This window comes from Python bivittatus, unplaced genomic scaffold (assembly GCF_059951505.1).
Source record: "Python bivittatus isolate LINGU-HERP-01145 unplaced genomic scaffold, Pbiv_v1 ctg000210_np1212, whole genome shotgun sequence".
Taxonomy (NCBI): Eukaryota; Metazoa; Chordata; class Lepidosauria; order Squamata; family Pythonidae; genus Python; species Python bivittatus.
Window position 1 is genome coordinate 769337 of NW_028277053.1, and position 27682 is coordinate 797018.

The 27682-nt window shown below is 40.1% G+C and overlaps 1 protein-coding gene across 1 annotated transcript in view; it reads left to right on the plus strand.

Moving 5' to 3' along the window:
* Window positions 1-26014, plus strand: part of MCTP2 (multiple C2 and transmembrane domain containing 2) — a 132211-nt gene extending 106197 nt beyond the window's left edge. The window contains exons 19-23 of the mRNA XM_088139178.1: window positions 7148-7189; window positions 12376-12485; window positions 15125-15234; window positions 17269-17366; window positions 22807-26014. Coding sequence (XP_087995304.1) covers window positions 7148-7189; window positions 12376-12485; window positions 15125-15234; window positions 17269-17366; window positions 22807-22875 — 429 coding nt within the window. The 3' untranslated portion in view covers window positions 22876-26014. The remainder of the gene's footprint in view (window positions 1-7147; window positions 7190-12375; window positions 12486-15124; window positions 15235-17268; window positions 17367-22806) is intronic.
* The last annotated feature ends 1668 nt before the right edge of the window (window positions 26015-27682 follow it).

Here is a 27682-nt window from a genome sequence, read left to right on the forward strand (position 1 = left end):
CATTGCTGCCTATGCACCTGGTATGTAGGGTTGGACTGCCCCCATGCCTGGAGACAGCATTTGCTCGTCAAGGGCAGGGACTGATCGACTATGTGCGATCAAGTCAGTGTCAGTCTTACTGACTGTCTCCACAATGATCTGTCCCTACCAGATTCTTCAGATCTCCCCACAGTGTACCCATCACCACTATAATTGAATCCATTTACCTTGCTGTTGGTCGTCCTCTTCTCTTCTCTTTCCTTTCATTTTTCTTTTCTTGTGGATTTCTCGAGAGAGCTGAGTCTTCACATCATTTGAAACTGGTTGTTTGTGTCTTGAGTGAGAACTCTAGAATTACTTCTTCTATGATCTGTTTGTCTGTTTTCTTGGCTATCCATGGTATTCTCTGACACAAAAGTTCAAGAGTGTTAATTTTCATTCTATCCTGCTTCTTCAAAGTCTAACTTTCCATAGAATGTCATAGGGAAAATCATTGCCTGCACAGTTCTGATCTTTGTAGGTATAGACACATCATGGCATCATGGCATTCTCCAAGGTCTTCATTATCACCCTATCAAGTGCTAATCTGCAGTGTATTTCTTGATTTCTGGTTCCTTTGCTGTTGATAGTTGTTCCTAAAAGGCAGAACTATCCAGCTCTTCAATGTCAGTTCTAGGATCAGTTGTACCTGTTCTCTTTTTTACATTTAATTGTCGTTCCTTTTTTTTCATTGTGTTCCTTGACTTGCATTACTGGAGTTTGCAAATTATTTGCATTTTCATCTGTCAGAGTACTACCATCAACCTAGTGCAGGTGATTGATGTTTCTTCCTCCAATTTTAGAACCACACTCATCTTTTTCCAATCCAGTCTCCTTCCATATATATATAGATTGTATCTATATCTATATCTATATCTATATCTATATCTATATCTATATCTATATCTATATCTATATCTATATCTATATCTATATCTATATCTATATCTATATCTATATCTATATCTATAACTATATCTAATCATCTATATCTCTCTATCTCTATCTCTATCTCTATCTCTATCTCTATCTCTATCTCTATCTCTATCTCTAACTCTAACTCTAACTCTAACTCTATCTCTATATCTATATCTACAGTATATCTATCTCCAACCTATAATCATATAGGTTGGATGAATAAGGAGAGAGTATACAGCCTTATCTTACTCCTTTGCTGACCTGGAGCTGGTCTGTATCACCATGTTCTGCCTGGATTGTGGCTTCCTGCTCTGTGGATAGGTTTTGCTTGAGGACAATGAGATGTTCTGGAATTTCCATTTTCCTAAGTATGTTAGTCAACATAATCAAAGGCCTTTCTATAGTCAGTGAACCACATACTCACTTTTTGTGGATGTGTTTTGGTTTTCTCAATTATCCAGCGTGCATCAGCAATAATGTCTCTTATTCTCAGTTTTTCTAAAACCAGCTTGGAACATCTGGCATTTCCTTTCCATGTAGGGCTCTAATATGTGTTGGATGTTCCTAATCATTATTTTCTTAGCATGTGAAATTAATGATATTGTACGAGAGTTTGCAATTCTGCTAGGTCTTCTTTAATATTGGTATGTAGATTGACCTCCTCCAATCTATTGGCCACTATGTTGTTCTCCAGATTTGTTGGCATAGTGTAGCTAAAATCTTTTCTGATTTTTTTTTATTACATGCCATATATCTAGATATTCCATCAATTCGTGAAGCTTTCTGACTTGATAATGACAGATCTAATTTTATCTTCTAGTACTAGAGGTTTTTGTAAATAGGGAATATCTTCTAAAGTATTTTGGATGTTGACTCCCCTACTGTTCAGTATACTCCTTCCATCTCTGTTCGGTTTTATTTGAATCAGCTACTATCCATTCACTGGCAATTTTTAGCATACAAATTCAAGGTTGGAACCCCCTTCTGAGTTTGGAGATCTTTCGGAAAACTGGTCTTGTTTTTTCATGTCTGCTTTCATGTCTTTACAGATGTTGTAATATTGCTTCATGTCTCTTCTAATAGCTCTCTGACATTCTTTGCTGAGTTCCTTCCTGAGATCTTTGTCATTCTTGGCTTTGACTTCTCTTCTCTTCTTGGCAATTTCCACTGTTTGTTCTGACATCGTTTGTTTTCTTCTGTTTCTTCATCTTTGGCAGTCTCTTTCACATTCACCCTTAGTGACTTTTTTGATTAATAATTAAAGATTTCATTTCATTTCATTTCATTTCACAGTTCCTTTGGTCCCCTACCAATGAGGTTTAGGACTTGAACAAGATTCCTAATGGTGGATATATGCTCGAGACCATATTCTGAAAACTGACTGGCTTTCTTCTTCTGTTTTAGCTTAACTTAGAACTTACCCACGAGCAGCCAATGGTCGGTTTCACAATCAGCCCATGGCCACCTCTTTCTGTTGTAACTGAACTCTTCCCTCTCCTTGTACCAATAATATAGTCAAATTGATTTCTGTGTGCTCTGCCTGGTGATCTCCATGCATATAGTGTTGTTTTGGTGGTTGTGTTAGCAATGAAGAAATCATTGGATTAGCAGAAATGGATAAGTCTTCATTTCTGCTTCATTTCTGTTTCTTCGGCCATACAGTCCAGCTACCTTTCTGTCCTTCCTTAGTATTTTTCAACTTTGGCATTCTAGTCCCCAACCACAAGCCACACATCTTGCTTGCGTGTTCTCTTGATTTCAGATCGAACCTGACTTTTCTTTTCTGCATCAGTTGGTACATAAACTTAGTACATAAACTGTCATATTAGAGGGTTATCTGTGATGTCTAATAAGTAATAGTTGGTCACTGACTGCATGGTACCCAAGTACTCTTTTTGCTATATCTTTCCTGACTATGAAAGCAACACCATTCCCTCTTTGTTTTTCATGTGCTGAGTAATAAACAGCATGATCTCACGGACTGAAATTGCCCAATTCCAGTCCATTTCGACTCGCTGATGCCTAAAATGTCAATGTGTGGTCGATTCGTTTCATCTTCCACTGTGTTGAGCTTTCCCACATTCATGCTTCATACATTTCATCTTCCAATTGTAATTCTGTGTTTGCAGTTTTGCATTTCTTTTCCTACATGGCAACATCAGTAATTACAGATCCAGAAGGCTTTAATCTAGCTATTTCATGAACTCCATTAGTACTCAGAAAGATCCTTAGCCCTCCCTCAATAATATGTTGAATACCATTGGACCTTAAGGATCCATCATCCGACACTCTATCATCAATCACTTTATCCTGCCTCTCCATGTGGTTTTCCTGCTAAAATACAAGAGTGGTTTACCTCTGCATTCTCTCATGCAGTATGAAAGGATGCCTTTCTCATCACTAAAGGGATCATCTGCTTCAAGCATCTTCTTATATCTCTGCTGCCTGATATAGGTTCCTGCTTGCTTCAGGCTGGCAGCTGGGATGAAATTCATGCCTTGGTGATCCTGATGGAATATAGACTCTTGGCATCCACTTCTGGTATTCTTTGCTCATCCCTCCCAGGAACCCTACCACCACCACGATGAGGCAGCATAGCAGGACTTGAGTGGGGAGTAGCCATATACCAGTTACCATAGGAATTTGTCTGGTCCTCTTTTGATGCCATCTAAACTATTGGCCAAGAAGAGGATTTAATTGCAAACTTTCAGAGTTGAGATATTGAATTGATTGATCTCCTTGATCTCCACTAGGAGTGGGGAGACTCCTAGTTGTGTAGAATCTGGAGAAGTCCAAAGGAGTAGGGAAAAGAAACTAAATCTACTCTATCTTACAGCTTCCTGAGGCCAAAGCATAGAGTTTGCAGCAATTGTTCCTTTACAGTATGCCTCACTTGGGATGACTCTTGGTGAGTCTTACCACACAACCAACCATAGGACATACATGCAATTCCCAATGAAGAACAAAATTACTCTGCTTACTGTCCTGGATGATTGTATCTAGAGCACTGTGAAAACTACTTTCAAATGAGTAGCTGGCAGTTATGGAAGCATGGGGAGCAGTTGGTATGAAGCTGCCCTTCCAATCTACAGGCAAAGGTCAGGAGCAATGCACAGCCATCTATGTTGCTTCCGGTAGTGAGATGGGAGGGACAGAAAAGAAACTGTGGGAACTATCTGCCAAGCTTACTAATGCATCACAGAGTTCCTTTGATGTCACTACCATCTCCTGCAAATGCCAAAGGAGCTACCAATCCTAAAATTGTTGGGTTCCCCATGTGCACTAGCACCCAGCTTTTTCTAAAGAAGAAAAGGGTTGTAGTCCAAATATTTCCAGGCACAATGAACACTGGGTCTTTGACCTTGCCATATGTTGACATCAGGGTCTTTTTACCTTTTAGCTGGATTTCTCTTTGTTGCCAAGACAACTTAATATTAAGCTTTATAGAACCCAGTCCTATATTAATCTTCCTTTCAAATGGCTATTCCTGCGGCCAGCCCCTTCTTTGTTGGAATTTTTCAACAAAACTGTTTTTAATTCTGCTTTGGCACAATTGCTTCATTCTGCTATATTTATATACATTTATTATATAAGGATTTTTTTTTTTTAATCAGCCTATTCAAATACCAGTGCTCAGCTAAGCCAAAGAATATTTTTATACATTGCTGGCAAAGAAATGATACTGAGATTCAGGTTGCCCTTACGATTCATCATAACCTCCCTCTCTTTTTTGCCCTCTCTTTTAACAAGTGGAGTGATAATGCTGTATAGAATTTTGTATCTGATTCTTAAGATTGATTACGTGTGTGCTAATGTATTTTCTGCCCCCTAATGTTTTGGTAATGGCCCTAAAGGGAGGGAACAATCATTGAAATAAGCAACAATAGTAGAACAAACTGAGTGTTCAGAATCTCAGCCTTGACATTCCAACTGGTTCATTTGTCAGATGAAGAACAAAGCCCCTTACCAGCAGAGAAACTTGGCAATGAATTAAAATAACATAAAATCATGTCTCTCAAAACCTCCCGGCCTTCAGAACAATTAGACTTCATCTGTTTTGTTTAGATGTTAACATTTTGTCTTGGACAAGGGTATTTTGTGCTGCTGTTTTCTGTTGTTTTTTTAAGCCTTCACATAGTCACATGTCCTTGAGAATTTTAAAAAAAAGATGATTGTTAAAGGAAAAATAAATTAGAGATCTTAATTGCAGATATGTACATACCTATTACACTGTTCCCTTCTGGGATAAGCAATTTTGTACAAAGCACAGGGAAGGCGGAAGAACTCTTAGTTGTTTCCTGTTTAAAGACATGTGGCTCCAGAATGGGTATTTTGGACTTCCAGTCCCATCATTTCAAACAGTATAGATAGTGATTAGGAAATAGGGAAGTTGTGATCCAAAGTCTCTGGAGGGCAACCAAAATGCTTTCCCCCTTGGAGAGGAACTTGGGCCAGAAATAATACGTTGTGACGTTTTATGCTGGCTACAGATTGCCCACCTAACAGAATCAATTTCCCATCTTTCCCAACCACATGGAAAGTATATGTGAGGGAATAATGCTCAGATATGAGTCTCTTTATGTACCGTGATAGAATGTTTCAGATGAGCAAATGCTTTTAGAAAGATAGAGGAACTATCTTGCGCAAATACGGCTCACTTTGCTATATGGACGTGAGAGTTGGGTATGCCCGAAGAAACTGAAACTTAAGTTGGGTGCAGTGGAAGTGAGATACGGGTTAGTGTTAGGTACTGGTTAGGGTTAGGGCGATGGTAAAACAAGAAGAAAATGAAGAATGAATAGGTGCTGAATGAATGTGGACGCAATCCGAAAGGGAACGATCAGCATGAATGACATTAAGATAATTTTGTCATACAGAGAGAATGAATGAGGGCCGAATCTGAAAACCAATAGATGAAAGAAGAATGAATGGGTTGAGAGGAAGGGGAAGGGTAAGAAAATGGTGGCTGAATGGAGTTCATAAGAGATCCTCAGAAAGAGAGAGGCAAGAGTTTAAAGAACAAAAGACCATATAGGAATCAGTATATGGACATGCTGGAAGCAAGGATAGAAGAATATGGAGAGGCATAGTAATTGGAGTTGATACAAATTAAATTTAGTTATAGTTCCTTTCTTTTTTCTTATCTCCTGTTGCTTCCTCTGTTTTGTGCTTTGCTTATTTTGTTCCCTGAATGGGAATTGCATGGTGGGTAGGTATATTGTCAGAACGTGCATCACCCAACTGTTGTTGTTTTCCATTGTATTGCGTTCGTTGGGAGTTGGAGTGATTTGTTTCTGCCACTTGTAACTAGGGGGGGGGGGTTGCTGTTAAAGGCTGTAATGGGAGCTGGGAAGCAGCTTAACCATATATGGGCAATTCAGACTGGCTTGATTGCCAGCAAGGCAGCTGGGGCCCAAAGAGCCAGGAAGGGGCTCGGGTAGGAGGGGGAGGAAGGAAAGAGGTCACCACCAGGTGGAGAAGATCGAGACGCCAGGCAATAAGGGGAGGGGGGATAAATAGAGGGAAGTTTACCCAAGGCTTTAGTTTTAGCAATGTTCTGTTTACAAGCTACATGTACCACGTAATAAAGAAGTATTTTTCTGAACCAAGCCTGGTTGAGTGAGAATGCTTCAGAACTGGGAGTTGGACATTGTGGACTTGACATATATGATCTTTGACTAAGATTCTCCTTGGATTGTTCCAACTTCAAAGATTAGGAGGATACGTCTCTGTTGCAAAACCCAGTCTATGACTATTCCAGGGCATATTTTCTTTTAGACAACAATAACCGAGTTAAAGAAAATCTGAAAAACTCTCTTTCTATATTTGATCTAACATTTTATTGCTAGTTCTGACCAGAGGAAAATTTAGAAATTTTGATTGCATATATTAGCTGATATATTTAATTTGCCATTTGTTTCATGTTATATGTATTGTCTTAAATGTGAATTGTTCAGTGTTATAATACCATTAATTCATTCATTTAACTTTGAAGCCTCCCAACTCCACATGATTCCGGGCAGCTTACAATATTAAATATATACGTAAAGATTAATTTTGATTAGTGTGAGGGAGCTATTTCTTCTAGTTTATTTTCCTCTCTCTCTTCTTTTTGCATAAAAAGTAACGTATCTTTTTTAAAAAGAAGTGCTTATATGTTATGTTGACTTTCTCAAACAATCTAATATTCTTCTTCATTTTGTTTTTAAAGGACTTCATTATTGTAGAAGAGGATGAGGATGATGATGACAAGGTAAGAGGGTGTGATGGGATCCGAGTTTGAGAAATTAATTTAAGATTTTACAAACAGACATACATACCGGGAACGTTATTCTGAGAAGAGGGATTCCCGTACATCAGAAGAGAAGGAGTTGTGGAAAACCAGTGATGCATTTCAGGCATTTATTATTACTGTTTTGCATCAGGTCATTGAAATGCATAAAAGCAGACTTTTAAAAAATGTAATGAAGCACATTCCCCTCTCCCACACAATACAGCAACTTTTAGGGACAGCAGTTGGCTGGGATGTAACACAGAAGAACATGGTTTCTATCAAGTGCATGCTTGTGTTCTTGTCAAAATATACAGAGACCTTTCTTGACCATAACAGAGGGTGCTTCTGGGAATTGTAACATGTCTTTGGAGACTAACTGTTTACAACTTAGAAACACATAGACAGTTAATTAAAAAACAGAGGAACCAATTAATTCTTTTCTGTATGAACGATCGAACTTTAAACTAAAAGAGTTGTGCTGCTGGATCCTTTTTTCCTTTTCCAAATACCAGCTATGATGGAAGATAGTTGGTTTCCCAAGCAAGCTCCATGAAAGGCTTCTCCTTAGTGATGGCCTTTAACCACAAAGTCTGTCTTCTTCCATGAAATTGCAAGACATCTAAAACGTCACTTTTCTTGCCCCTGCTTTCAAAGTAACATAGATTTCATTTCATTGTATACCAGCTGAAGAGTTTTAAAAGAAGGACTTTTCTCAAAAAAACTTATTTTTGCATTAACTGAAGCGATGCCAAGTTTTCCTGAGTTTTGATTGTGTACTGAAATAGGCTTATTCAATGATAAATCCACATTTCTTTTGTTTCTCAGCTTTTCATTCAGTTCCTGGATGCCCAATTACATTTCTCACACTACTGGGAAAAAGGTTATATACTTAGAGCAAGAGTGGACAACTGTTACCCTCTAAGGTAGACTCCAGAGCCTCCTCAGTGTGCACTACTGAATGTAGGCTTTGTTCTGTTTTCTGGAGGGAAACACGTGAAAGCCCTACCTACATGCCCTCCAGAAAACAAGGACCCCCCCCCCCAAAAAAAGAATGGCCTTTGCCACTTTGCATCTTTGTTAAGGGGAATCCTTAAACATTGGACATGGTTCTCTGCTTGCTGCTCTCCACATGGTTAATTCTTCAGAGGGGCTCTGTTCCTCCTATCCCAAAGGTCAGATTGGCCAAGACAATAGCAGAACGAGTTGGTATGTTACAAAATGTAGCCTTTGGAATAAATGTTCAACCACTCCATTATTCATGGTTGCACGACAAATGTTAAGTGTTTGAATGTTTCAGCCTTCCTTGGGCCATGGCCATGCACCTCATTTTCCGAGTTCAAGCTGATTATTTTGATGCAAAAGACTATAAATTCTTACCCTGTTCAATGTTTTTTGCTTGTTTGTTTTTTTTTAAAAAAATCCCTTTTCCTTGCAGAGTTAAACTTGCCCTTTTGTAGTCTTGTTTAAACAATAGACAGGGAAGTAAATCCTTTCTTAGCTCAGAAGATTGGGGGGGGGGGGAGACTTTAAGTAACACACTTAGTATTTAATGAATTCTTAGTTTTGAATTAGCTTGCAAGGTTTTAATTCTTTCCCAAAGGATGAAGTTTATTTTTATTCTAAGGGAGTACTTTTCATCAGCTGAGAAATGATTGAAATAAGTACAGGGGTGTATTTCTTTGTTCCAAAAAAGGTAAAAAGTCAGGAGGACAGATCTGTCAGATGCACACCAACATTTTCTTCCTCATTTTGAAGCAGAACGTCTGACCCAAGAGTTTCCAACCCAGGGATTTCTGGATTTCTGGTTGTTTATTCCTCCTGTGTGCACATGGATGTTTGTTTCTTTGCTGAACCAATTAGCTGTTGTCTTAAGAGGATGAAGTTATTGATAAAACCACAGTACAATAATACTGAAAGAAGGCTGTCCATGATAGAGGGAAATTTATCCCTCAGTCTAGGTCTAATATAGCTTCACAGCAAGATGCTGCTATGAACTAAAACAACAGACCTTATCCTGTCTTCCTAGTCACATACCCAGTGTGGGCCCAGTGTTAGGAACAAGAAAAGACACTTGTGGTTGATGAGTTCCCAGGTCTTTCTCTAACTGTTGCCAGCATGGCATGATCCCTGATTAATGCAGGAATTGAGGCTGTAGAAACAAGGAGACCCTTTGTGCCAATGTGAGTGAGCATGTGGATACTTGTAAAGGAAAACAGGTAAAAGGAAGTCAAACAGAAAGAATCCTTCTGCCACCTCATGTAGATAACTATAGAAAGCAGCTACTACTGTCCCACCTTTGAGAATTTCTGAAGATATCCTTCCCCTTCTGTATGATACATAAACATAAGGTTGAAAGAAAAAATCAGAGTTCTCACTGTCCATGGACAGAACAGGGAAAATTGGAGGCCACAGGCTCTCGCCCTAAGAAAATGAGAGTGAAAACATACACTAATTTAGAAGATCAGTACAGTAACACTAGCAAACTGTGACAGTGAATAAAACCAAGGCGAGGTCCTATTTAAAATAAAGACAGAACAGAGCAGTTCTGCCCCTCTAGAACTTGTTAAGAATGGATCCACCTTGAGTTCCCTTGGGAAGGCATCCCACAGTTGAGATGTGCTACAGAAAAAGCCCTGTCCCTTGTATCTACAGACCGTTCCTACCTTGGTGATAAGACATGTGGACATCTGTCTATGTATCAAGGTCCTTGGGACTCTTTGGATGTCAGAATAAATCCCTGATTTCCATTTAATTCGATCTCTCAGTCCCAGGCAGTCCAGCAAGCTCACAAGAGAAGATGTAATATTGTGTTGCTAAATTGTGTGATCGCCACATTTTTGTAGTGCAATCTGAGATGTGTAAACAAAGCCAGCAGGATAGCTATCCAGCTGCCACATAACGTTCTTCACAGTTCCAGGCTGCAAGAACAGACTTGCTTCGAAAGATCTCACTTGCATGTGTTTATTTCACTGCTGCTAAGAATTGGTCAGAAGTTAGACGGAACTGGGGAAAACATTGGATGTTGCCCCTTGATTTCTAATCAGCCTCAGCCATTCATGCTTGGAAGCAGCATGCTGGAACTTAGGAACTACTGCCAGCGTCTTCACTTGTCCTGAGCAACACTGCAGGTTGGCAAGTGCGGCTAGCGCTTGTCCTTGTAGTACTATGGGGGTGGGTAGGGGGGAGGTGGAGTGGTAGGAAAGAAAAGATGAGCAGAAAGGGAAGGTTGAGCATCCTTTGAGACCTGCTGAACATCTCCCTCTTCCTCATGGTCTTGGGAGGAAAATTCACAGGTAGAAACTTGAGTTTATTCTTGGAGGAGGTTATTCCCCCCTCACTGATACATGGAGATCGACATATGGCTTATTTTCACATAACATTTTAAATCCAGATTAGTAAAACTGCTTTCATTGTGTTAATGTAATCTGAGATGCCCAAACAAGGTGACTACATGTGAAAGCTTGGTGCACGCTATGTGGGGAGGAGGGCTGGTACCCAGAGCATACCATAAACTGCCCAACCACATTTTAGCTGTGGTTGAGTGTTGCACCTTTTTAAAAAACTCTTTCTGACTCAGCAGAATGTTATAAAGAAATAATAGAAAGAGGCCGAGAACTCTCTCTGTCTTTCAGCAGGAGAACTCTCCAAAAACCTGGAGATGGGAACCAACTTTTGGTGTTGAGGGAGAAGTTGGCAAAGAAAGGTTGTTAGAAGTGGGCTGCAGAGACAAAAAGAAACAAAAAAATCCAGAAACTTTCCCCCAATGCATCCCCATGGGAGGGTCAGTGGGTTGTGGGTCAGAATGCCAACTGCTCCATTCTAAGCGCCTCTCATCTCTCCTGGTCACGTGACCCAGAGCAGAGGATAGGCAACACTGTGGTTCCCAGTGCTCAATACAGAGGCACAACATGAGGTGACAGCAGGAATACATGCCCCCACACAAAGACAGAACATGTTATATGGAAGAACATAAAGACACCTCTTATGGCCACTGTGGATACAGAGGTTTAAGGAGTTTGAAGCGCAGTTTGAAATGACATGAAGTAGGATGATTAAAGCCAAGTGAGCTGGTGACACTTTCTGAAAAGCAGAGATGGAATCTTAGTGGAGGACTGCAATGGGGGGTTTATTGAGGAAAAGCCCAGTATGCTTTTAAAATGTTCCTGAGTGAATGTTGGTTTGCAAATAAAAGCAAGATTTTAAAAACCACAATCAAAGGTGAAGCAATTGAGAAAGACTCTTCTATGTTTGTCTAGGCATTCTTATAACTAGCTTTCACAGTGCATATCTGGGTTTTTCATACTGCAAGTCCAATAGAGTATAGTTACTGCCATACCTATGTTCATCCAACTCTTGGACAAAGTAAAAATGTTTATACTCGGGTGGTACAAAGTTTCGTGGGGATCATTTGGTTTGAAGGTAGCTCGAATACTTTCATCAGTGCAGATTCGGAAAGCAGTTCATTGCTTTTACATAGCAGTTTAGAATAGGCATGCCTCTTTGCATAGATCTACTTTATATAATACTTCCACTCCACCACTAATGTCCACCACGTCCATCACCATCACCATCCACAGCAGAAATGCTTTCCTGCCTGCAACAAATTCATTCCACTTGGATGCACACTAACATTATATATTTTGAGATCTTCATGCATAAAAAGAGATGTAGAGCCTTTTCCTATATGGTCTGAATGTATAGTTCATGGAGAAATAATTCCACCTGTGGTGTTGGTGGCAAGAAATGTGACTATGGTAGCCAGTGATGGGTGCTGTGCTGGGTCTAAGTAATATAATTTTGGAGCTTCCCTCTTTTTGCTGTTTTCTCTGTCTTCTCTTTCTTTCCTAAGCAGCCCTGATTTTTTTTTTTTTAATTCCAGCTAGTCTGATTGAAATGTTCACAGAATGCTGGAACAAGAAATGCATCTGGTTTTTTGTTTGCTGGTTTGTAAGTCTTAAAAATAGGTTTAGTAATTTGGAGAAAACACGGCTGTTTTCCAAGCTACAACACAGCAGCAAGCAGACATATGGATCTGAAATGTAACTGTCCTGAATGCTGTTACTTCTGATAACCTCTCTTATAACCTTTTATTGTCTAGGGCACTTTTTTAAAAAGGAAATAAATACATTTTTCTTCTTTTTCTTCTCTTTCCTCTCTGCTTGCAGGAATCTGAAAAAAAGGGTTTAATAGAAAGAATCCACATGGTCCAAGACATTGTTATTACAGTCCAAACACTTTTGGAGGAAATAGCATCTTTTGCAGAAAGGATAAAAAAGTAAGTCAAAGTTTTGTTCCCATGCTCTGAAAAACCTCTGAGCACTATGGCTGGAAGCAACTGGAAAAGAAAAAAAAAAACTTTAACTGGGGATTTCTAAAAGCAAATACAGAATGGAATAAAGGTTGCTTCTTTCACCTGAATGTTAACCCAGTGGTGATAAACTATCATTATAGAATTCCTCTTTCTGAATTTCTTACGCATTTAATTATGGCTAGAAATCTATGAAGAGCCAGTTTGGTTTAGTGGTTAAAGGCACTGGGCTAGAACCAGAAAATGGTGAGTTCTAGTCCCACCTTAGGCGTGAAGCCAGCTGGGTGACTTTAGATCAGTCCCTTTCTCTCAGCCCTAGGAAGAAGAAGGCCAGGGCGAACCACTTCTCAAAATGTTGTCCAAGGGATTTGTTCAAGCAATTGCCAGGAGTCAAGACTGACTTGAAGGCAGAAAAAAAGAAAAAATCTATGGGAATTCTGAAACATGCATTTAAAAATCCAGGATTCATATAAGTAGACTTCTTTTCATGGAATTAAAAGTCATCTTTCCCCATTCAGATTTATCCGTGAGTCAAATGGAACAGTGCTGGTCTTTCAGAGCAAGGGCCTAACCTGTGCAATTCATTCCCACAATTTAACTTGGGTGGCTTTAGAAGAGGATTTCAAAACAGTCTGGATCAGCCGAGATGTCAGCTCTTCTGCTGGGTAGAAGATTCCAGCTCTTTGTCCTAGTGATCCCTTTTCTCAGTTCACCCCTCTATTGGGGCGCCTAAGATTTTATGGCTGCATAGTGCTGAAACTTCCAAAAGTTTCTAAGGAATCAAAATCCCTATATTCTCCAGCCACTTATCGTTTATACCCCTCTCCTTTGCCACCAAATTTGTTTTTAGTTGATTGCACTTATCTCCCACATGTTTTCTACCCTGCTTTTTACATCAATCTCCAACCAGTCTGCTATCCTTGCATTTGACAGGTCTATCCTAGCTTTGTTTCATCTGAAAATTTCATGCTGTTTTCTGGCCCCCTGGCCAGTGGAGAACATACCCCATGAAGCAAAGAGGAGAGAGTTTTCTGACATAACCGTGTGACCCTATTTTTTTCCCTCCCTCTTCCAATCCCATGCACTCACAAATGGAGTCTTGTCAACAGTTCCACTCTTTAAAAGTGCAGCCATGTGGGGTCTAAAAATACTACAAATCCATGTGTTGTGGTTGTGCCACATCTGTCCCAGCTGGGTGGGGATACCAAAGGATGGCTTTTGAGTCTGAACAGAGCACTGTTCTATGTGCAGCTGGATGGCAGTAAGGTTTGGAACGCTGGGTGACTCTTCCTTCTGGCATTCAGTTTTGTGACAATGATCCCTTGAGATCCCAGTGGGACATGAATATGGTTGCCCTGCCTAATCCCTCAAGAATCCAATTGTAACTAAATCGTAATGGTTCTGTGGACGAAGAAGAAGGAGGGGAAGTCCACTGGAGTAGTTTTAACAAGTGTCACAATGGTTTACATAAGCATTTCCACCAGCACAACCCTCAGTATCAAAGAGCCTTTTTAATAGCCTGCTTCTATCAGACTCTGAGGATTTAAAAATACATTTCATATATTTATCGGCCTGGGCTCACCCCTGCTGTAATTTAAATTGTAAGGTCTCCATTGAAGCTGAGAGATGTATTATTTCCTCTATTCGTTTTTTTAAAAATTAAAAAACCCTCATCAGTTAAGAGAAAGCATTCTTCGTGACCCAGCTGAGTTATTCCTTAAGTGTTTTGTAAAGGGCAAAAAGGCGGAGCTGATCTACTTCTGATGAAGAGCCAAGGGGTGTATGCTTGACCCCAAAAGGCTGGGTGCAATTCACACAGCTGCTCTGGGGAGCAAAGCAATTCGTAACATGTAGGGATGGGTCAGGGGCTGGAAGCAGAGATACCCAACTCTTTGACCATGTGTTTGAATAGTTGTGAGCAAAATTGATGTGGACATAGCCCCTTTGATCTCAGTTGCACCCCTTAGATATGAAGATAGTTGGAAACTATGTTTCCATTGATTTCCCCTATTTTTTTTTTCCAAGGCTAACCTTGGAGGGGAAGGAGATGAAGATTTCTGTCTCCCTGATGCCCAATTAACCATTAAAATCACTCTGTATGGAAGCCAGCTGAGAAGATTTCTCACTGTTTTGCAAGGAGCATGATGGTGCCAGTGGACTCCAAACCATGTGGAGTGGTTCTTAATTAAGCAATAGTTCATCCCCCAAATTAAGTATTTTACTGAACCTTAAAAATGGCCAAAATCACATTATAATTGAGATGACTTTTCAGAAGGGCCAACACTGTTGCACCAATTAATGAAAAAAAAATGCCAAGCACCTCCAAATTTGCCAGCCTCTGACTGATAGGTAAGACAAATGAAGATAATTGGTTCTGAATCAAACAAAGGACAAGGATGCTCAAGTTCCCTTAATAATGATTATCATGCATTTCATTTTAATCAATGACTCTTACAGAACTCCTCGGTTCTATTTAGCTTTCTCCCCCTACATGCAAGATGCTATTCTGCAGGAGGCCAGTCACACTACTGGATTAGTAAAGTATCATTGTGCATACCTGAGAACATCACAAACTTCTCTCTTGTCTTTCTCCATGTTGGTTTCAGTACGTTCAACTGGACTGTACCTTTCCTCTCTGCTTTGGCTTGCTTAGTGATCACAATAGCAATGATTGTGCTGTATTACATACCATTACGGTACATCGTTTTAATATGGGGTAAGTCTATTCTTCATGCAATTTTCTCTGGGTAGTTCCACTAGGCATTTATATAACAGTCTATGGAGAAATACAATCGTGGGGCCACTTCTGGGCATCTGTAGTTCAGAGATTGCAGGGCAAGTAAGTTCTTTGGTTTTAATAATGGGGTCTCGTGTATTGGACTGACACAAGAGTAGGATATTTCTGTGGTGATCTTTAGGAAGGAGCAAGACTGGAAGATGCTAAAGATGGGTTATGTCTAGTTCAGGAGTAAATAGTTTCTTTTGGTTTGAGAACCACACTTGGCCTTTAAGGGGTTGTGCTTGGAGTTGAACTCCAAGAAGGTAAACAGAGGCATGAACAAAATCAAATCATTTTTATTTAAATGGAATGAAAATTCCATCCAAGGAGTGAAGTGCAGTTATTATCAGGGACTGAAAAATGGGACAGTCGCTCTGGCAACAGAATTTTATTGTAGGATACTTGACAACCAGCTACCATTTAGGCCGTCGCTGGAAATCTTTTTTCCATCAGAATATCCCTGAATTATGAAATTCATGCAGTTCTAATATATTTCTTGTACCCGCCAAGGTTCCACTAGAACTGCACAAACCATTCCTAGGATACTCAGATTGACTCATTCCAGCCCCAGAATGACCCATGGCAATTCCAGATTGCCTCTTTCGCACATCTCTGATTAATATAGTCACTCCTTAAGGGTTTAATCCTTTTTTCCCATTCTGTCCCTGTAAAAAATTTCAACTTGGTGGCAACTTTTACAATCTGCTTAGTTACTTAGATTTCCAGCGACGGCCTAAATGGTAGCTGGTTGTCAAGTATCCTACAATAAAACATGGAAGACTGCAAAATAGTTAATGCAAGTAAGATAAATAATGGAATTAAATAGTTAATCCAAGCAAGATAAAAATGCCAGCTCTAACAGCAGCCATGAAGTAAAATAAAACAAAACAGCATAATGGTGTAGAAAGCTTCAGAAAGGATTTGCCTGCTGCTGCCAAAATTTACTGTAAAAGTGAGCTTCAGGTAACCCTTTTGAGGGGCTGGTGGGAGGGGGTGGATGGGAAAAAGAGCCTTCCAAAATCCAGCTGTCACCTCTGGAAAGATACTTCCTTCGGGAATCTCCAGACAGTGGTGGGAAAACAGTGACAGTAGATGAGTGAAAGTGGGTGATTGTTCAGCTACCCTTACAAAGGATGCCAAATTCACTTGAAGTATATCTGTGTCCTGGTGTTTGTGGAGTCCCCCACCTTTCCTAGGGACTGTTCACCCCAGCTTTGCACTTTCCTTCTTTTTGTTATGCCCATATCTTGCACATAGGGTGTGTTGGATAATAGCAGGAGCAGGCCTTGGAAGGTTCAGCTTCTCTGTGGGACTTTCATGGGTCAGCTCCTCTGTGCCCACTGACCTCCAGGATGACCTCTCAATCATTCTGCCCGACCCCCCCTCTCTTTTTGAGAACAGAGAGTATGTGCCATGATGGGCTGGCTGGTTGTGTAATTTCCCCCAATGTTTGAAACATGATCCAACTACCCCTAAGAAGGATGCATGCTGTGAATTGCTCCTCTTCCCAAATTGGAGTAGAAAAGCCAGAAGAGGACACTTTTCTAGGAGACAACCTAGAGAGACTAGATCTTGTTTGGACAGGTTCTCAGGCCCAAATCATAGCCCTTCAAAAAGGTGCTAGCCATCCTTCCAGTGGCAGGTCTCACTTCTCTGCTCCTTCTTGCAAACAATGGGATTTTTCATTCCTGAGGCGAGTGGCTGGCTGGCTTTTGTAATAAACCTCCCACTGCTTTCTTCAAGGAACGATGTTTGTGCATGATTCCATGTGAGAGCAACATGTGTCCGGTTTCTCTGTGTTTTCACACTCATTCTTTTCCCTTGTAAAACTCGTTCAGCCACCCGCCCACCTTCCTGTCTGAGCATGTCAGGCAGCATCATGCTGTGGTCTGTATGCGTGCGTGTGTGTATTTTCCTGCTCCCCTCCCCACCCGGATTTTTGAAACCATTTTCCCCTCTGTCTTTTTCCAGGCATAAATAAATTTACAAAGAAGCTAAGGAATCCTTATGCCATTGACAATAATGAGTTGCTAGATTTCCTCTCCAGAGTCCCATCTGATGTTCAGAGGGTAAGTACGGGATGGCGTCTCCAGCAGAGAAGTTGAGCTGAGTCCAGACAGCAGCAGGTGTGTTACTGGAGGGCCATTTTGACCAGCAGTGCAAAAGCATCGGATGGGATCATTAACCAGGAGGGGTGAGAAGAAAGAGGGCAGTCATAGGAAAAGGGGGGAGCCAAAAAGCCTTTGTGAAAAGCATCTGAATCTCAAACAGGCTTCTCTTTTTCAAAAGCTCAGGGGGATACGGAAACACCCTGCCCTCCATCCGAGCGGGTGGGTTTGTGTTTTTACGAGACCTTACAGGAATTTACCATTTTTTTTTCATAAGCAAAGCACAATAAACTTTTTTTTTTTTTAAATGTGGGTAAAGCAACTTGTCCATCTTTACATTCCAGCAAGCTTTGTTCTGATCTTTATATGATTCCCTGTGTGTCAATCAATCAGCATTTATTAGGGGTTATGATCAGTCATATATATATATAAAAAAAACAAAGAAAAAAAATGAAATGCAGACTCAATGTTTCATATAAATAGCATGTGTTTACAAGAAAGCACTAGGCAAAAGGGAAACAACAACCACAAACAAATCTCAATAATAATGTACTTAATAATCTAATATTCCAACCTTGCTGCTGTTTTTTTTTTTTTTTTGGTAAATCTGATGTAATTTATTTTACTTTATACTTGATCTTGGGGATGTGGCTGAACAAAGGCTATCACCAATGCTGATTCCCCGCATGTACAATTGCATTCAAGCACTTCCCTTCACAAATATTTAATTATTTATTTCCCCATTGCCATTTTCGTTTATTATAAGGTTAAAGAATAGTATGCAAAAAATGCCACCCCACCTCCACTGACAAACAATAATAAATGAAACAGGAAAAAAAAATAAAAAATATATAAGTGTATCCCCTATATAGCAACTATTGAACAATATATAAAGATTCCTAGTTTGAAAAAGAATGGGAGTCTTCTAAAGCAGGGTTCTTCAACCTTGGCGACTTGAAGATGTGTGGACTTCAACTCCCAGAAATCCCCAGCCAGCATGGCTGGCTGGGGAATTCTGGGAGTTGAAGTCCACACATCTTCAAGTCGCCAAGGTTGAGGAACCCTGTTGTAAAGCATCATGACATCTGTGCCAAAGGGAAACGTATTGCATCATTTTTCTGATTGGTCAAAAAGTCCCATTTTTGGAAAAGGCTTCCCTCTATGAATATATTTTCCTGCTTACAGGATTGTCTCTGATTTGGTAAGATGGAAAACAATACGATTGGGCATGGGTCAATTGGACATAGGACTTTTGGAGCTGAGTAGGCGGTGTTGGGTAGGAAGCGTAGCTTCTCAGGTTTCACAGAAGAGTGTGCAGGGAATTTGGTGGTAGTCTCCTGTAAATGCTTTAAAAGGAAGCTACCTATTCCATTTTGTTCCTTGTCATATTGTGGGAGATTGGCAGAAGAGCAAGCTTTCCAGATCTCAGATATGGTAAATACAGGGGTTTATCTGCAAGAGGAATAGTTTTGGGGTAGTTGAAAAAAAGCCTAATTCTTTCTGCTGTTCGGGTGCACAGTTCTTCTGAGAGAGTCACATTTTGTTGACCTGCCCTTTGGCCAGAACATGGCCAACTTAGAGAAGGTCAAATACAGGAATGTCATCAAATTTGAGTGTGGAGTGGGAAGAGAGAGGAATCCACTGTTCCCTATCCATCTCCATATTGTCCTGCTCAGAAAGATGCATAACAGCTAATTATAATCTGGGAATATTATATAGATGAAGTCAACCTGATTGCACCTGGCAAAATGACTGGTTGGTCACTGTCAGTTGCTTATCAATGGGGGTGGTGATCCATGGTGGCATTATTGGTCTTTAGTTCCTGGCTCCATATTTCCCTTTACTCCATGTCCTCCAGTGTGACTTGCCAAGTCAGTTGTTTCCAATCCATGTTCACCAAATCACCCCTAAACACCCTGATTTTTTCACGATTTGATTGAATTTGATACCTACCTCTAATGTACTCCTATGTTGTAAGGTATTTGTATATATGTATAGCAAAATTGTATGCATCCATATTCCACATTACTTTTAGATTTGCATTACATACTTCTGATAAATAATGCAACCCATAGAAGACAGCCAAGACTGGAAAGAGAAAAGGATCTGTATGTGTGTGGAGAGGGAGAAGGTTGGAGATAATAGATAAGGCAATTTAGTACAGGTAGCCCTTGACTTATGACCATTTGTTTAACGACTGTTCGAAGTTACAATGATGCTGAAAAAAGTGACTTACAACTGGTCCTCACACTTACAACCGTCTCAGGTCCCCATGGTCACATGATCAAAATTTGGGAACTTGGCAACTGGCATGTATTTATGGCAGTTGCAGCGTCCCGGGGTCATGTGATCACCATTTGCGACCTTCCCCAAAGTCAATGGGGAAGCCAGATTTGCTTAACGACCACAGCAAAAAACGTTGTAAAATCAGGTGCGACTTACTTAACAACCACATCGCTTAGCAACAGAAGTTCCAGTCCCAATTGTGACTACCTGTACTTCTATATATTGAGGACTTCTTTTGGTTTTCTTCTCCCATATGGCTTGAAAGAATGAAGGCACACCTTAAGAGTAATCATGAACAATGTGAGCTTTCCCTCACTGGTCTGGCCTTGCCACACAGTAGCCTGTTTTGGGCCAGAAGGCAAAGACTGCAACCTGAATGGGTCGACAAGACTTTTTAAAGTGATAGTTACAGAATGGGGACAGGGTGACATCTAAGAACTTCTGCGTATCTTGGATTTGCATGGCTCCTTTATGTGATTTATTTCTTTGTTTAAATTTGCTGATGGCTCTTTGGTAAATGTCCAATTCTAGAGGAGCACTCTCTTGGCAGACTTATCCTGATTCAGTTATGATTAGTTTTTCCCAGACTGCAAAATCATGAAACTTAAATGAACTTTTTACTCTCTCTTTTTTGCTTCAAGTCTGCTTTGCTTTGCTTTCTGGAGGACCCAGGATTTGCAGCAGCACTGTCCATGAATATTTATATTGAAAGATAAGCTGCTCTTCTATTTAGGTTTTGTATGAATTTTGCATTTATGAATTTTGCTGGAAATGGTTTCTCTCATCCTCAATGACCGTAAAAGGAGTTAGTGGTAAAGGAGAGGAGGTGAGGTGAGAGAACAAGTGTAGGGAACTTTGACATGTTTGAATAAGGGTAGGGTTCCTTGGTCTGGGTTTTAGTGTTGCAATAAGAGAGTGCATGCAAGAATTTCAGTGTAGGTGAAACATCCTTGGGATTCGGGGCACCCTACAAAGCCCTTTACACCTCAATATTTTTTTCTTTTGCATAAACATCCCACCATTTCCCTCTCTCCCATGCTTATGTGACATAGAAGTTGGGTTTACACATTGTGCTAAGCTATCATTTGTTCCTTCCTTCCTTCCTTCCTTCCTTCCTTCCTTCCTTCCTTCCTTCCTTCCTTCCTTCCTTCCTTCCTTCCTTCCTTCCTTCCTTCCTTCAATTTATACAGCTGCCCATCTCAGACCAGTGACTCTGGGTGGCTAACAACAATAAAAGCAGTCAACATTTAAAACAGTACAAAAAATTAAATATAATATAAATGCAGCCAAGAGATCTTAAAAAATTGTCGGTATCAGCACAACCATGAAACGGGCCCCTTCACACACTTCGTTTCTGACTTGCCTGTTCTTATTCTTTTATTTACTCAATTGTATCACACCTTTTCACCCAAAGTGCAGTCAAGGCAAATGGGTTTTTTTTGAACCAGCCATTGGGATTGGTTAACCATGATTTATGGCTTAATGTGAATCACCACAGTGGCTTGCTCAATATGGCTTGCGCTGTCAGTAACGTGGCTAGTTTGACTCCTAGATTTGCAAAAATGGTTAAAATATCAATGTTAATATCTAGTTAGTTAAATTTTGGGCACAAATGCACCTCTAAATGTGGCTAGCTCTGAAAATGAAAGGAGAGGAGGAAGAGAATTTGCATGCAGAGGGGAGAGACGAAAAAGAAGTTCCTGGCATATATAATTCTTTACGGTTGTTACACCCCTTTGGACATTATAGCAGGACCTGTGGCTCTTATGTTAACATTTGCCCTGATACTGGAGAAGCACCTTCTGTTATACATTTTAAATGCCCATTAAAGATCTATCTTTTCACCTAGGCTTTCAAGAAGTCTTCACCTAGGAATGTGAATGAGATTGAATTAATAAATAAGAAAACCTCCAGAGGTGAAATATATATAATTTTCTGCAATCTGCCTGTATGGTTCTATAGTAGGGGCGGAATAAATTCTTGGTAGATAAACTCCAAGAATCTTGCATTGGATCATCTCTTAATTATTTCATCATGTGCTGTGATCTTTTGACTTGAGTGAAGCTCTTTGATGAAGACCCGGAGTTTTGAGTTGCATCTATAACGAGTTCCCTTCCTCTGAAATACAGAGAGGTGGAAAGGTGGGGAATGGATAAAAAATAGCTAGGAAAGTGAAAAAGCATGTAAAAATGCGTGCCAGCACCCCAGGTCATTAGTAAGTTTAACAGAGGGAATCGACAGGAGACATTTGATTCCTAGGACTGTTGTTTATGTTTAATAATCCTGTTGCAAATAGAATAAAATAAAATAGAATAGCTTTGTTTGGTACTGTTGGTTTTAAAAGTAATGGGGTCACAGAGGACAGAATTGATTTTCAGTTTGAATAAACTGTCCAAGTACCAAGACTTTCATAGAAGTAGCAGTTTCTAGCAACACTTTAAATGTAAGAAAATTTGTGGTGGCATTCATATACCAGAACCTACTTTATCAGATCCATAAAGGTGAATGTATATTAATTTGGGTCAAGTAGGTTTAAAGTGACGTGGAACGTATAACCAAAAATGAATGATTCCAACTCTTAAGTCAGTCAGTTGAAGGGGGAAAAAAAGAGTTTAGGTCACTGGGTTTTTCCCAGTCGAGGCACATCCAGATTTTGATAAACTTTGGATGTCTTGTGTTCAGTTTACAAACCTGGGCATCTTGGTATCTTCCCCAACTTCAAGAAACAGTGTGTGGTGGCATGTAGGAGGGAAACCTGGTTCCTTAATCAAACCCTAAGAAAGAGTAATCCAAAAGGAGAGAAAAGATATTTCCTACAAAATGCCAAAATCAGGTGGAAGCTCTTGTATTCCCCATCCATGTTCTAGTGCATATCATTAGGACCAAAAAAAATAAAAAAAAAATCTGTTTTTAATATTTTGGTGTTCAAGAAATGATCCGTGACTCTTCCAATCCTTCCTGCAATTAATCCCCCATGTTGCTGTGTTTAGAAAATGATTCATTACTATTGAACCTTTCTTAGTTTTTCTTTGATTTCTCTCTGGGGAGCCATTAACACACAGTGGAGCGAGTTGGGGTTACCTTTCTCAAACGTGCTCTCTATTTGTTTTTACAGGTGCAACACGCTGAATTGAAACCATACAGCAGTTCCAGTCCCATTAGGAAGAAAAGGAGTGCCTTGTAGGATATGAACCTTGGAATGTGGTGTGCCCCTTCCCGGACGCTGCATGCAATGGGGCTGCCTCTCCGCACCCCCCTCTCCGCCTTCCAGATCAGATCAGTGCTGCATTCACTCCATCAAACTCTGCATGTCTCGTCTGGAAGCCATACTCGGACTTCAAACAAAAATCAAAGTCATTCATAGGAAGCTGGTTCTGGCTGATTTGTCCCTGGAAGACCAGAAACAGGACTGTTCAATCCAGAATCGCTTTCAGCACAGATTTTAGAGCCAAAGCCAGATCAGATGTTTTTTCTTATACCATAGGATGGAAAAGACATTTTTAATTTCCCGTTTTGCACACCGATTTGTCCCTGACGTAACAATTAAAACTATAAAAGCCAGAATGACTCTTAGCATGGGTTTTAGAGTCAAAACCAGATGACTTTGTCTTATTTTGTATAATAGAAAAGTGCCTCTTTTTTTTTTTTTTAACTTTTTGCACATCAATTTATCACTGGAAGAAAAGAACTAGAACTTTCATAACCTGAATGATATTTAGCATGGAACCTGGAGTCAAAATCATATGGAAGACTTCACCCCACCATGCCAATTTTCCCTTAAAAAGTCAGAAAGCTTTCAAGGGGAGAAGCGCTGAAATTGTAACAGTTTTTTTTTTCTTTTGCTTCACAGAAATCCTGTTTTTTGCATTCTGGACTTTTTCCACCTGAGAGAACCACGTCAAGATATAAATGGTTTCATTGCTTGGACAATGACTGTGTGTAGGTGATTCTAAACTGCAGATTAACAGATCTTTGAAATCTGTTTTCCATTTTAAGCACTGATTAGTTGAAATTTTCTCAGAACTGCAGATAAATGCTCAGCATCTACATAGTCCTTCTCCTTCTCCTCCTTCTCCTTCTCCTTCTCCTTCTCCTTCTCCTTCTCCTTCTCCTTCTCCTTCTCCTTCTCCTTCTCCTTCTCCTTCTCCTTCTCCTTCTCCTTCTCCTTCTCCTTCTCCTTCTCCTTCTCCTTCCCCTTCCCCTTCCCCTTCCCCTTCCCCTTCCCCTTCCCCTTCTCGTTCTTCTTCCCCTTGCCCCTTCCTCTTGCCTTCTCCTTTTTACTCCACAGTTGCTGCTGATAAATTTCCTGTAAACGGCCTATAACTGCAGGATGCCAGTGTGGTTGTGCTCAGAAGGAGACTATTGCTGGCAATAGCCTTCCTTCAAGCCATCATTTAACAATATTGTGTGATTTGAATCTCCCACTGATTTCTGCTGATGCTCAGTTTTGATTTCCTTTTAAAACTCCATCTTCTTGGACTCTTTGTCTTCTCATCCTCAGTGCAGGTCTTAATCTAATATGTTGATTGTGCATCTATAAAATACTTTTATAACTACATAGACAGGTTAAAAGCACATGGAAAAAATGGAAAGATACTTTTGTTTTGATGTATTTTTTTAAAAAAGCTGTTATATTTAAATTGTGCAATCCAGGATGAATTTTGATGTATTGTTTACTTGGATTTAGAGCAAGCACAGCGGTTCTTAAGATTTAGTTTGTCTTGTTGGTGTTTAATATAAACCTCTAAAAAGCTAGAATATTCAGTGGGGCAAAGAAGCTGGTTGTTGAATCCACTGTTTCTGTCTCAGGTCCTTCTAACTAAAGTTTAGGGATTATTATTATAAATGAGTGTTGAGTAGTGATTCCCAGCCTTGGACTCCATGTTGTTGATTGGCAACTCCCATTATTTCTAGCCTTTGGTCAGGCAGAGTGGTTTATAGCATTAATAAAACAGTTAAAATATTTTAAAAATCTAGAGATCCAAAGTTGGCAAACCTTGAGTTACAGCTATTACTCTTGGCACAGATATGCTGAACCTGAGTGTTCAGAAGGCTTCTACATCTTGTTACCAAACTGCATTTTTGGTATTTTATGTTTACCTTGTAGAAGAAGGAAAACATTATTAAATACATGACTGGAGAGGAGTACGGTTAGCTATTGTTAATTTTAACTAACTCTGAAGATAAATGACGTCAGATCAAATGTAGTGTTGTCCTAATCACTTCACTGCTGTTTAGGATTTAGTCATTGCATGCCTCTCAAATGTCATCTACAGCCTGTAGACCAGAAGAAATTGCACACCTCTGGTCTAAGGCTCAGTTCCCAGATAGGCTTCATCCCCAAGGGGATTGCTATATTTAAAAAATGTAGCCCAGGAGAGAGTAAAGCAGGAAGGGCAGTCATTTTGAAAGAAAGAGAAACTTTTCTTTGAAAAATGAAAGGCCTCTGTAGGGAATTGGTGGGTCCCATGTCTATCCCACCTTTCCTGGTATTCAATCAGTCATCGGATGGACACTATGAAACATATTCCTGCCATTGCTACTAATGGGAACAGAGAAATAACTATCTTTAGTGGGATCCCTGGAAAGGATTTAGAAGTCACTTCCTTTCTCCTTCCTCTCAGTGGCCCTGTTCAGGACCACTGGTTCCTTTTGGGAAAAAGTAGCATGTGGTAGCCCTTGACTCAGCACAGAAAGTGTCCTTTAGGACTCAGAAGTTTGAAACAGGTGAAGGATCTCGACCCATTGAGACAAATGTGAAGATCATTTAGATGGTCTAGAGCAGTGTTTTTCAACCTTGGCAACTTGAAGATGTGTGGACTTCAAGCTGCCAAGGCTGAGAAACACTGGTCTAGAGTGAGATAATGTTGAGCAACCTTTACTTTTCCCTGATCTGGTAACTCCAGATTGTTTAAACTGCAGCTCACAGATTTTGCAGTCAACATCCCTTCCTGTGTCCATGTTGGCCAAGTTGCTGCAGGACCACATATCATACAATCCTGGCATTGAGCGATTAACTTTATAGCTGAAACAATGAAAGTTCATGTCTATGGAGGCAACAAAGCTGAAATCCATCACTGAAAATAGATTCAATGGCACTGAACAGTATCTTGGAAGATCTTACTAGATGAGATAATTGCAAAATGTCCTGTATGCCATGAAAACAGAACGGAGAAAAGCCCATTGACCTTTGGGTCAACTTGTGCTCTATCAGATGCCTGCTGTCCTTCAAGCAGTTTTTTGGAATGACAGGTTGTGGGAGATTTTAATTTTATTAAAAAAATATTTTAATGATGCAATAAAAATTAAATTGGAGTATATGATATTTGAAGGCCTGTGTTTATACTTATATAAAGACATATTTAGGGATCCAGTGGCTAACCTATAAATAGCTGCTTTATTTACTTATTGATTTATGTATTTATTTATTTATTTGAATTTATGAGTTGCCCAACTCCAGTTGTACACTTGTGACAACCTTGGCCTAGACTGATTGGCCATTTATTTCAATAGACAATTTTTGGTACGTTCGCTATTGAAGAGGATGGAGAAGTCTTCTAGCAATCCAACAGTATAATTTGTGTAATGATAATAGATGAATTACGTTGTGCAATCCTGGGGTTCTACATTAGGTGCTCGTCTTGAGTGCTATAAAAATGTTAGCTCATGTTCAAACATCTGTTTAGCCAGAAACCTTTATCAGTGATTTTGGGCCTGTCACCATCCCTTTCAGGATAACCTACTTCACAGGGGATTGTTGTGAGGCTAGCTATGTACTTCTCAACTCCTTAGAACAGGGATTGAGAACTGGATTTGGTGAAATGGAACCCACCCTCCCTCCCTTTCAGCTGATGGGAAGTGATGGGTGATGCAGGAAAAGTGTATTTAGTTAGTTAGTCCTTGCACTTGTATACTGCCCAAAGTGAACTGATTCAGGATGCCCAAAATACAGTAAAGTCTAATGCAAACATAAAATCAACAAAGCATCCAGTAATAGTGTTAATATAATCAGATAATAGCGATAGTGGTTAAGGTGTTGAATTAGGAGCAGGGAGACTGAGATGCTAATCGTCCCTCAGCCACAGAAGTTCTCTGGAGGACTTTGGGTCAGTCCCTCCCTCTCAGTCCAAAAGCCACAATGGGCTAGTGATGAAGATGGTGGATTAGGACTAGCAAGGCCCAGATTCTAATCTACCCATGGCCATGGAACCTTCCTGGCCGATTGGGCCAGTCATTCTCTCTCTGCCAAACCTCCTTCACAGGGTTATTGTTGGGGGGCAGAGATTGGAGACGGGAGAACTATGTATGCCACCTTGAACTCCTGAACAAGATGGATTATTAGAGAGAGAGAGAGAGAGAGAGAGAGAGAGAGAGCGCTTACTATCTGATGTAAGCAGGGTAAACACAACTAAAAATAAAATGGAACTAGATAACTAATCTTAACAACCAAACATTTAACACAATAATAGCAAAATTTTCCTATGCTGATGATTATAAACACTTGTATAATCATCTCTTCCTACACAGGAAGAATCCCTCTCAGTTCATTTCTATTCATCTCCTCCTCAAAGGCCAGTTGAAATGACTAGATTTGGATTGCTTTCCCCAGTCCTGATATTGGGGTAAATCAAATCTCCAGGGGAAGGGGGGCAGCAAGAAAGCCCACCTTGCAGTCTAATCTAATGATTAGCAAATGCATAAATAATGGCAACTGAAGTGCTAATTTGTCTAAATAGCAGCACATTTTAACTTGGAAGTCCTCTGGAAGAGTTCCATTTTAATCACCTCCTAGAAAGGTACATGCCACCTGAGCCACTGGGGGGAGATTTACTTGACATCCTCCTATGTCACCCATTTCTCCATGGAGATGTGGCGCCATTCCTCCTTGATGTTCTCCACTGAGAAATTTTCTGTATTTCCCAGTGCCTTCCCCAAACAGGAAAGGGTTGTGCTAGGCAATCCAACTTATCAAGGAAGTGTGTATTGTGATA